Consider the following 12,500-nt stretch of genomic DNA (forward strand, 5'->3'; position numbering starts at 1 on the left):
CATTCGTGTGCACCAATAAACATGTTTGATTGACTAAATTAATGACTGATGAAAATAAATAAATTTCAATGCACATCAATTCACTGAAGGAATGTGATTTTTGCTTACTAGCATTTTAAACTAAAGTATATTAAAGTGCCCATATTATTCTCTTTTAAAGGTTGCTAATGTTGTTTTCTCCTACAACAGATTCTCATGCATCCAAGATCAAAAACACTTTAATTTCCTCATAATCTCCACTGCAGCTTCAGCTCTTTCCTCTCAGTGTCTGAAACTCTGATCAAAGATTCAGTCTCTTTATGCCCCGCCTCTCTGAGAGCTGCTCTGCTGTGATTGGCCAGAAAGCAAACGCTCATTATCATATCTGAATCTCAGCTCTTGATAGGAAGAGTGACGATGGCGTGGGTTTTACCGCATCAATCTCAAAGTGGATTTGCTTTTCTTCAACGTCTCCTCGACACGAACAGGAACCAAACACTTCCAGTCTCAGATAAACTACAGTGTTTGAGGGCGGAGCAAAGAGACGCTGTTCAGCCAATCAAGACCATAGGGCGGGCATTATGCAAATTAGTTTCAGCAGGAAGTGAGACTGGAATTACTGACGACTCATTTCAGCAGTTCAGAATCACTTCTTTCTTTTAGGAGACAAATACTCATTTATCTGCACTGTGATCTTGCAGTGCTTTTACATTCATAAACAGCTATATCACACACTGCATTATAGGTAATATACAAAAAGCATAATGGGGCACTTTAAAATATCAACTTTGTCTCAGATATTTCTCCTAAAACAGACGAATTAAATGAATGTGGAGCAGCTCAGATGATTCGATGAGAATTTTGACAAAACCTGAGCCCAGTTTGAGGAACAGTCAATCTCCATTCAGTCTCACTGTTATCTAGGAGAAACTATCAGAGCACTTTATCTCTCTGAATGTGTGTGAGGAGTGTGTGTGCTTCACCCACAGGCCAGCTGGACGTGTGCCTTGCGGCTGATGAGGAGCCCGTATCGGTTCTGCGCCGCGCAGTCGTACTCGCCCGCGTCGCTCTCGCCACCGTCACGCCGCTTCTGGAAGTTTCGGATCAGGAGCGTCCCGTTATCCAGAACCGCTGCCCGCGCTCCGGGAGTTACGGGAACGCCGTTCCGTCGCCATGTGACCGTGATAGGCCCCTCCCCCTCCACCTGACAGTCCAGCATGAGGGGGCGGTCCCTCACGGCAATGACATCACTGGGTTCTTTGATGAACGCCAACTCTGAAGCTCCGCCCAAACCTGCAGGACAAGAGCACAGGACATGATGAGGAATACAACTGACATCCGTCGGATTATTCTGAGAGGAACTGATGCTTACGAACGATTCGTGATGATGAAGATGGTGATGATGATGATGATGATGATGATGCATCATGAGGGACGATGAAATCCTGATGGAGGAAAACTGTTACTCATATTCATATAACGTCAGATAAACAAAAGCTCATAAAACACGTAGATTAAGTAAGGGATAATCTACATCCGCCGGTTGTTATCACACACACACACACACACACACACACACACACACACACACACACACACACACACACACACACACACACACACCTGAAGGGGGTTTATTCTGAGATAACAACCGGCTGGAAGTACATTATCCCGTTATTACACGGATACTCGCCACATCAGTAAATAATAAGCCACGAAATATTGATCTGAGTTGAAATATTTTATTATGTCTTTAAACGCAAAGCTTCCGCGGAGAGAACCGTTTCATCATTTAAGAGATACGGTATACAGTCATAACACTTATTACACAGCATTTCAACACATTAATAATTATGGAGATAAGAAATATTGATTTTAAAATCGTACCTGTTTGTATCTTATAATCCAACAGTGTACAAAACATATTCACAAAATGGCCGCTGCTGCGTTTGTATGAAACAAGAGAGAGTGAGTCCACGATACTGGATGGCATAATTAAATAACTCTACACACAATATTGATTTGACTGAGTTTTAATATTTGATTAGCTCACCAAACGCAAAACCCGTTGCTAGCGAGTGTGTAGCGCTGCTGACTTAAGTGACCCGGATGAGTTTGTGTTCCTGTTCTCAGCGGCTGATATCTGGGAATAATTTACAGCGCGATTGACCAATCAGAATCAAGCATTCCACAGAGCCGTGTAATAACTATTTTTAAATTCTACTATTCTAACTATATTTAATATATTACCTAAAAAAAAGTGCTGTTCTGTCACAGTATTTTTCTCTTGTTTTCTAATACAAATATCTAAACATTCTTAAATCAAGACATTTAATGGAGAAGCAAAATGATATGAGATCAGAAGTGTGGTTTAATAAGAAACTGATCAAAATGAAGTAATGAAGAATCTGTCAATGGGGACAAATAAACCTAATTCAAAGGAAAACAAGTGGATTGAAGCGGACATAACTTTACGCCATTGGCAGATATTTGTTCTTGGTTTAAGCATAAAAACCCAATAAAACCATAAACAAAATGAAATGAGAAAAAGCATATAAAGATGTCTGTCCGCTCTGTGATATTCATCTCTTTAGCTCAGTACTTACACACCCACACACACACACACACACACACACTTGCATCAGTGGATAGATACGGTGATCTCTCAGTTCTGCTTGGATTTAAAACGTCTTTAATCAAAGTGATTCATCTCCACTGAACTTAAACTTGACTTGCGGGCGTCTGATTGATGGCTCTTTCAGAAGCACTCAGACAAACACACACAAAACCCAAAACAGCCACACAATGCGGCTCCGCCCCCCCCCACCCGCCCGTAACTGCCCCTGCCCCATCATTCTGCCCCGTCTGAAGAGCATCTGCCCCTCCTCCGCCCCGTGGCGCTGCGAGTGTCTTTCACAGTGTGTGTGAGGGTGACTTTCCCATGCCACACCATCACTCACACACACCGCCCCCCTCGCAGCTGCCACACACACACACACAAAACACTGCAGTCACACTTGAACTTGAACGCGCTCGCGTGGAAAACCCAGACTCGTGGCATCAGGGTCTGACCTGGTCACCTCAGAACTGGTCACATGACCTCAGATCAGGTGTACTTCAGACACTCCTCAGATTCTCTGACACGAATCACTACACAAACAAACCAAACTCTCACACAGAAGCAAGAGTGTGTGGATTCATGAGGATCCATTCATACCAAAAACCAGAACTGTAACGACAACTATAACTATAGTAATAACTACAACAGTAACTATAACCATAACAATAACTAACGATAACTATAGCAATAACAGTAACTATATAACCATAACTTATAATCACTAACTATAACAATAATGGTAACTATAATGGTTACCATAACAATAGCTATAGTGATAACTAACAATAATGGCTGCTATAACGATAATTAACTTATAATAACCATAACAATAACTATAACTAACGATGACTATAGTGATAACTAAACAATAATGGCAGCTATAATGATAACCATAACAATGACTAATGATAACTATAACATTAAAGTTAACTATAACGATAACCATAGCAATAACTATACTTGCATCCACACCAGTGTGGAACTATAATGATAACTTATAATAACTATAACTATTATGATATCTATCACAAATATAATAATAAATACACAGGCTAATAGGTCCTAACTCAATCTGCTTGTATGACATCATTCTCTATAGGGCACAGCTGATTGGTTCCTGCTGTATCTGTAGCCAATGAGCTCGCTGCTCAACCTTCAGAAACCCTCCTCCTCCCCAGCTCCACCTGTGTAGATCTGCTACGGCTCATGCATGTATGATATATTGGGTAGCAGCAGTGTGTCTTGCTTTCTCACAATAATGTGTCATGTATGTTTTGGCAGTAGCAAGTCCCGTACCTACTCTGCAGCAGCACCAGCAGATCAAGTCCACCAAGACCATATCAACATCATCATATATCCATTACCCAGCCAATCACTGCGAGAGTTATCATGACAGAACAAGAACATTCAACTTTAAGGTTACAGTTATTGTTCTTGGTGTGAACAGGCCTTTACTCAAGTAGAATGTTTGTGTGTTCAGAAAACTGTCCAATCATTCCTGCAGTCTGGTACTCATTACCTACAAACAGTACAGTATCCCACAATGCAATGCAAAAAGGCCTTCCATTTAGACTAATTACACGATCAGACTGCCAAAGTAAAAAAAAAAAAAAGACATTGAAAACAAACAATGCTGTGAGAGTAAGAGGTTTTATAGAAGTGTGAGATCAACAACATTTTACTATAAGAACTGAAACTCTAGAGGTTTTTTTAAATATTGAGTCCTTGTATGAGCGGCTTGGTCTGGTCCAGTTTAATTTGATTCGATTTAGTCTAGTTTGGTCTGGTTTGGTCTGGTCTAGTCTAGTCTGGTTTGGTTTGGTCTGTCTGGTTTGGTCTGTCTGGTCTGGTTTGGTTTGGTCTGGTCTGGTTTGGTTTCGTCTGGTCTGGTTTGGTTTGGTTTGGTTTCCTCTGGTCTGGTCTGGTCTGGTCTGGTTTGGTCTGGTCTGGTCTGGTCTGGTTTGGTTTGGTCTGGTCTGGTTTGGTCTGGTTTGGTCTGGTTTGGTCTGGTTTGGTTTGGTCTGGTCTGGTTTGGTCTGGTTTCATCTGGTCTGGTCTGGTTTGGTCTGGTCTGGTCTGGTTTGGTTTGGTCTGGTTTGGTTTGGTCTGGTCTGGTCTGGTCTGGTCTGGTCTGGTTTGGTCTGTCTGGTCTGGTTTGGTCTGTCTGGTCTGGTTTGTTTTGGTTTCGTCTGGTTTGGTTTCGTCTGGTCTGGTTTGGTTTGGTTTCGTCTGGTCTGGTCTGGTTTGGTTTGGTTTGGTCTGGTCTGGTTTGGTTTGGTCTCGTCTGGTCTGGTCTGGTTTGGTTTGGTTTCGTCTGGTCTGGTCTGGTCTGGTTTGGTCTGGTCTGGTTTGGTTTGGTCTGGTCTGGTCTGGTTTGGTTTGGTCTGGTCTGGTTTGGTTTGGTCTGGTCTGGTTTGGTCTGTCTGGTCTGGTCTGTCTGGTCTGGTCTGGTTTGGTTTGGTTTGGTCTGGTCTGGTTTGGTTTGGTTTCGTCTGGTCTGGTTTGGTTTGGTTTCGGTCTGGTCTGGTCTGGTCTGGTTTGGTTTGGTTTGGTTTCGTCTGGTCTGGTTTGGTTTCGTCTGGTCTGGTTTGGTTTCGTCTGGTCTGGTCTGGTTTGGTTTGGTCTGGTCTGGTTTGGTTTGGTCTGGTTTGGTCTGGTTTGGTCTGGTCTGGTTTGGTTTGGTCTGGTCTGGTTTGGTCTGGTCTGGTTTGGTCTGGTCTGGTTTGGTCTGGTTTGTTTTGGTTTGGTCTGATCTTGTCTGTTTTATTGGTTTGTTTTGGTCTGGTCTGGTTTGGTTGTTATTTGGCTCTAGTTAAATGAGATTCACCAGTAGTGTCTAAAGCCACAGCTGTTTTCTCTCCTCACAATAGCAGAGCACTGGAGGATGCGGCCTCCCTGCGCCGGTCACTCGTGAGGCTCGGCTCCACCCCAGACTGTCAATCATGAGGCTCGGCTCCGCCCCCAGACTGTGACCTCAGAGCCTAGAGGTCATGAGAATCAGCCGCTCCTCCTCCTGCTCTCTTTATTGTGTTCTGAAGTTCACGGCTGTATGAAGACTGAGAAACACACATCTGCTCATCAGAGTCTGTGTCTGTGTGTGTGTCTGTGTGTGTGTGTGTGTGTGTGTGTGTGTGTGTGTGTGTGTGTGTGTGTGTGTGTGTGTGTGTGTGTGTGTGACCATGTAACCCGCAGGAAAACACTTACAGCCTCGCAGACGGAGTCAAACGCCTTGAAATTATGCTGAATCTATTATACAAATGTTCGATAACCATTAGAGATATTTATAATCTGATTATTGTTCACTAGGACACGCCCTGAACAAGTACCATGGTATATTACCAGTGTTTTTACACTCTGCACTTAGTTATACTTAATCATACTATCATGATATACAGGTCCTTCTCAAAAAATTAGCATATTGTGATAAAGTTCATTATTTTCCATAATGTAATGATAAAAATCAAACTTTCATATATTTTAGATTCATTGCACACCAACTGAAATATTTCAGGTCTTTTATTGTTTTAATACTGATGATTTTGGCATACAGCTCATAAAAATCTCAAAAAATTAGCATATCATGAAAAGGGTCTCTAAACGAGCTATTAACCTAATCATCTGAATCAACTAATTAACTCTAAACACCTGCAAAAGATTCCTGAGGCTACAGAGAAGCAGCACTGGACTGTTGCTCAGTGATCCAAAGTACTTTCTTCGGATGAAAGCAAATTGTGCATGTCATTCGGAAATCAAGGTGCCAGAGTCTGGAGGAAGACTGGGGAGAAGGAAATGCCAAAATGCCTGAAGTCCAGTGCTGCTTCTCTGTAGCCCAGGTCAGGCGCTTCTGCCGCTGTTTCTGGTTCAAAAGTGTCTTGACCTGGGGAATGCGGCACCTGTAGCCCATTTCCTGCACACGCCTGTGCACGGTGGCTCTGGATGTTTCTACTCCAGACTCAGTCCACTGCTTCCGCAGGTCCCCCAAGGTCTGGAATCGCTCCTTCTCCACAATCTTCCTCAGGGTCCGGTCATCTCTTCTCGTTGTGCAGCGTTTTCCCACTGAGGTGCCTTGATACAGCACTCTGGGAACAGCCTATTTGTTCAGAAATGTCTTTCTGTGTCTTACCCTCTTGCTTGAGGGTGTCACTAGCTACGTTTACATGGACACAATCGGAATGAAATCCATACGATTGATGAATCCGAACACGGTGTTTACATGAACTATAAATAAAGTAATCGGGTTGATGTGCGGGTTTATATGTCACAAGATTCAAATCGGAATTGATTTTTTGACATGCGCACACTGCACGAATATGCCGCTGTTCGCGCATAACTATTCTCCTTTATTGGTTCTTTATTATTTTTAAACAGCAGACTTAATATTTATCCGTCTCTGGTCATGATTCGGAGACGATGAGCATGAACCGTTTTGCCGTGCTGCTATTGAAAACGCAGTAAAACCACGCGCCCAAAACCAGTCGTCCATGGATGATAATCTGAAACAAGCACTGGTGGGACGTTGTCCTGCTCCACTTCACAGACGCTGGGTGAAATGAGAATTTTTTAATGACGGAACACTCATTTATATTCACTTTATTCAACAGGAAGAACAGCTTGTTCCGCGCGTCATACGTCATTACGCTATTTCAACGTCATTGCACATGCGCAGTCCTTTAAGTTTCGGTTTTCAATCCGATCAAGTGTTTACATGTTCTCTCGATCGGATTACAAAAGGAGTAAACCACCCCTTTCAATCCGATCGAAATTTCAATCGGATCGAGCTCAATCGGATCAATTAAGGTGTTTACATGAAGGTTTTTTAGTCCGATTGAGCCGTCAATCCGATTATAAGTGTCCATGTAAACGCAGCTAATGATGGCCTTCTGGACAGCAGTCAGGTCGCCAGTCTTACCCATGATTGCGGTTTTGAGTAATGAAACAGGCTGGGAGTTTTTAAAAGCCTCAGGAATCTTTTGCAGGTGTTTAGAGTTAATTAGTTGATTCAGATGATTAGGTTAATAGCTCGTTTAGAGACCCTTTTCATGATATGCTAATTTTTTGAGATAGGAATTTTGGGTTTTCATGAGCTGTATGCCAAAATCATCAGTATTAAAACAATAAAAGACCTGAAATATTTCAGTTGGTGTGCAATGAATCTAAAATATATGAAGGTTTAATTTTTATCATTACATTATGGAAAATAATGAACTTTATCACAATATACTAATTTTTTGAGAAGGACCTGTATGAATATGTTAATGATTCACTACCATGGGAAACATGAGCTTAAAGACTTCGTATCTACTGACAGTAATCCAACATTTAATATCTCATGTGTTTGAGCATTAACCGTCATCAGAGAACGTTAAGAAAGTGTTGAAATATTAACTTAAAATCTCAAGAAAATATATAAGCTTAAACAGGTTCGTCTGATGAACGATAGAGAATCCCTGAAGTACACAACTATTGAGTCTACATATGAATTTCTTTTTAAAATGTAATGTTAATAAAATAAATGTGTGTGTTTAAAGCATCCCATGATGCACCTGATGAGAGTCAACAGAACAGCTCAAATACATTAATGTTCTAAAGTATGGAATAATTATGATTTATTAATTTGTCTGAGAGAGTTTCTTCTGCTCACCAAGGCTGCATTTATTTAATCAGAAATACAGTAAAACAGTGAAATATTATTATAATGTAAATCATCTGTTTTCTATGTGAATATATAGTAAAGTGTAATTTATTCCTGTGATCAAAGCTGAATTTTCAGCATCATTACTCCAGTCTTCAGTGTCACATGATCCTTCAGAAATCACTATAATATGATGATTTGATGCTCAATTATTATTGGTTCTGTATGAACTTGATTCTATTTTTAACGCACTATATTAGTTCTATATTGATTATATATAGCTTACATTGATCAAAAGTGACAGTAAATTCATTTATATTGTTGCAAAAGATTACTTTATATTCATCAAAGAATCCTGTAAAATAAAACGCATCACAGTTTCCACAAAAATATGAAGCCGTTTTCAACACTGATGATAATCATAAATGTTTCTCGAGCAGCAAATCATCATATTAGAGTTATGTCATATTCTGTCAGGATTCTTCAGCGCTCGAGTGTCTAAATGACTCACAGCATCTCGTCTCAATTAACACTCGCTAATAAGACCATCAGCGGCGTGTGTGAGTGTGTGTGTGTGAGTGTGTGTGTGTGTGTTTGAGAGTTTGTGTCCAATATTCTATAATCTGGACATTTCACAGAGGCATTATATATGTATATATATATATATATATATATATATATATATATGTGTGTGTGTGTGTGTGTGTGTGTGTGTGTGTGTGTGTGTGTGTGTGTGTGTGTGTGTGTGAGAGAGAGTGCATGTGTGTGCATTAACATTATAAATGTCTTTACAGTCGCTTTTGATCAATGTAAGATATAGAATCATATAGAACTAATATAGTGTGTTAAAATAGTATCAAGTTAATATACGTAGAACCAATAAAAATTGAGCATCAAATCATCATATTAGAATGTGTGTGTGTGTGTGTGTGTGTTAGCTAGTGTGAGTGACAAATTATCATATTCATGACACTGATCTGGTTCCCACAGTGCTGAATAGAGTCTGGTGCTAATTAGGAAAATGAAGCAGTCGCCACTCACGTGCGTGCGTGTGTGTGTGTGTGTGTGTGTGTGTGTGTGTGTGTGTGTGTGTGTTACAGCAGAATGCTTGTGATACAAACACAGAAGAGAGTTTGACCACAGGCACATGCGGTGTAGATCTTTTGGATTAACCTTGTGAACCCTGTGTGTGTGTGTGTGTGTGTGTGTGTGTGTGTGTGTGTGTGTGTGTGTGTGTGTGTGTGTGTGTGTGTGGCAGCTGCCTCAGGATTACGGGCCCTAATAATGAGATCTCAATCACCCCCCACCCAGTCTGACCCCGACCCTAAAGACCCAGTCATATGATAATGAGGGTCAGGTCAAAGGTCAGGGTCAATGTCTGGCTCGGGTCTGTCTGTCTCACGAACATGAACTTCAACAAACTCAGAAGCAAAGCTCCTGCAGTGACTGAATCATTCTCTCACACACACACACACACACACACACACACACACACACGATATCAAAAGTCTAGTGCTAATTTCATAAAAATCTCAAACTCATGACAGACATCTGAAGAAGTCACAGACTAATCAACGGATTCATTATCAAAATAATTGTTTGTTACAGAACTAATATCAATATAAAGTTATCAATAACATACAAGCATCAATATTAAATGAGAATGAGAATGAAGTGAAGGATTCGAGCAGATCTCCGATAATGAGATAAAGATAATGATAACTCATTAAAGCTTTAATGAACGACTCCACTAATATTCACATGATCAGTGTCTGCATTAAAGGAACAGTGTTATTAGTTATGATATATCACACAGGTATTTCCTGAACTACGAGAGAAGCGACACAGCCGCTGAGACACTGATGAAGAAGTTCTGCGCCTCACCTGAGAGTGTGTAGAGCAGCAGCACAACCGAGACTCGCTTCATTTCTGCAGGACATTCATTCTCTGACAGAGCAAATCCAGCGCGAGTATTTATTCCTCATCCAGAATCCCAATATTCCTCACAGCTGCTTTATTCCTCTTCCAGAATCACAATATTCCTCTCTGAGTCTCTGAGCGCGAGGCTTATCAGATGTGTTCTCCAGCAGGGGCGGGGCCACGCGCCATCAGCCAATCAGAGAGCAGTGGGAGACAAGGACACGCCCCTCACGCAGGGTACAGCGGCGCTACTCTTGATCCTCTTAATCAGGTAAAGATATATATATTTCTATATATATATATATTTTAATAATAGATACAATTTTATTATTGATTCCCACTAAATTAGTGATTTCCACCTTTTCTTTTTTTAATTCATGATATATAAAATTAGCACAAGATATATATACAATAGAAAGAAATATACCGGTATTATATATATATTTATAAAGTATTATATAAAGGAATATTGTGATATGTATATATATATATAATAGAAGAAATATAATTATATACATATATATCTTTCCATTTTCTCATAAAATGTATGTATTAAAATATCACGTTGGGCTAATTTCATAAACATCCTTTAAAAATTGTAATTGTAAAAAATATAAATGTAAAAAAATATATATTTTTTTGTAATTTGTTATATAAAAGGTACATACAAAATATCAGTCTTGAGCTAATTTCATAAACATCTTTCAAAATGTTATATTTTAACTATCAATTTTCACAAGCTAATTATATACATATTTATTTTCTTTATGCATACAGTAACTATATATCTAATGTGCTAATTTCATAAATCACCTTCATCAATCATCTTTTAAATCGTATAACATTGTATAAATATATATTTAAAATCAAACGTCTTGAGCAATGTATTAATATATTTATATATCTTCCCAATTACTTATATAAAAAGTATATATCAAATGTCTTCAGCAATATATATATATAATTATATTTAATATTATATTTTGTCCTACATATATTTAAATATATTATTTATATATAATTATATTTCTTTCTAATTTCTTACAATACAATGTATATAAAAATACTAAAAATTCTCGCTCTAATTTCATAAAAACAATCTTTTAATACGGTTGAAATATTTGATCTGGTTAAAGTTTTAAATCTCATGACAGATGTGAAGAAAACACACATGGAGAACGAAGGTTTTTAAAACTCTTTTCTTAAAAAACAAAACAACATTCACAACAAAGGTCAAAGGTCACATCAATATAAATTACCACAGCAAACACATGAAAACTTAAATATAGCTTTATAATCTCTCTTTTGTGGTTAAACTTTATAAACGAAGCGTCCCTGGTGAATCCGCTGGTTATTGCAGTGAACGACATCATTTCCTCTAATGCCATAAACAGTTGATCAGGATCATAATCCTCACAGATGAAATTAAGACTAAATGATGTGCGTAAATCCTAGTTTCCTCAGGAACTCTGCTTTAAAACACAATCACAGCCATTATTACTCATACAGACAGAAAAGCACACGGACATGAGACGCTTGGATCTGCAGGAACATTAGTTCACGTGAACAACACTTATTAATCCGAGCTGTGACTGGATGCAGATTTGAACATGTACTAATGCATTATTAAAATCAGTTGCATCCGTTAACATTCGTAAACGCACTGTAAACATGAACTAACAGATTATTTTTACTATAAATATTATTATTTTTCATAATTGTCATGAAATCAAGCACATTTACCTCCAAAATGCATCACTCAAAACATGATGTATGAAAATCATCATCTGTGTCATTGCAAATTATTGATATTTAAATTAAATTTGTGTGATTTACAAGCTTCAATGCATCAATTTTCTCTTGATAATTTTGTACTGTATTTCTATTGAGAAAAAATGTTAAAGCTTTCCTATAATTCACAGTAGTTAATGGTGTTAGCTATAATATTAACAGATAAAATAATGCATCAGTAAATGTTGAAATGAACAAGCCGAGATTAATGCTGACGGAGTGATGTTTATGTTAACAAACTAATGTTTACATTATTGTAAAGTGTTACTGAAAAAAGAAATATATTAAATGAGATCACTCGCTCTGATGTTTCGAAGAATGATTCGTGATCAAGCATGAGTCGTGTTTCAGTAAACGAAGACGATGATGATGTCAGATCAAGAGCACATGTGTTTAAGAGCGTCTCACTGGCCAATCTGCAAACCCTTTAAAATGACTGGATAAAAGCATGATCACGTGACACTGCTGTCACATGACTAGTTCACTAAATAACTGTCCAGATGCAGATGATGATGGTCGGGACACATCTGACACGAACACGAGCTCAAAGCTTGTCTA

General features: G+C 39.0%; 2 protein-coding genes across 3 annotated transcripts in view; both read right to left on the reverse strand.

The window, feature by feature from the left end:
* Positions 1-10,304, reverse strand: part of LOC143738050 (immunoglobulin superfamily DCC subclass member 3) — a 36,260-nt gene extending 25,956 nt beyond the window's left edge. The window contains exons 1-3 of the mRNA XM_077229909.1: positions 10,116-10,304; positions 1,352-1,424; positions 967-1,272 (exon numbers count right to left, since the gene is read on the reverse strand). Coding sequence (XP_077086024.1) covers positions 967-1,198 — 232 coding nt within the window. The 5' untranslated portion in view covers positions 1,199-1,272; positions 1,352-1,424; positions 10,116-10,304. The remainder of the gene's footprint in view (positions 1-966; positions 1,273-1,351; positions 1,425-10,115) is intronic.
* A 1,032-nt stretch (positions 10,305-11,336) lies between these two features.
* dennd4b (DENN/MADD domain containing 4B) overlaps positions 11,337-12,500 on the reverse strand; it is a 70,285-nt gene continuing 69,121 nt past the window's right edge. For both annotated transcript variants that reach the window (XM_077229978.1, XM_077229979.1), the window contains one exon: positions 11,337-12,500. This exon is cut by the window's right edge and continues 2,430 nt beyond it. The gene's annotated coding sequence lies outside the window, so the exon portion shown is untranslated.

Source organism: Siphateles boraxobius, unplaced genomic scaffold (genome assembly GCF_051911475.1).
Source record: "Siphateles boraxobius isolate OS27281-9 unplaced genomic scaffold, OSU_SipBor_1 137, whole genome shotgun sequence".
Lineage (NCBI taxonomy): Eukaryota > Metazoa > Chordata > Actinopteri > Cypriniformes > Leuciscidae > Siphateles > Siphateles boraxobius.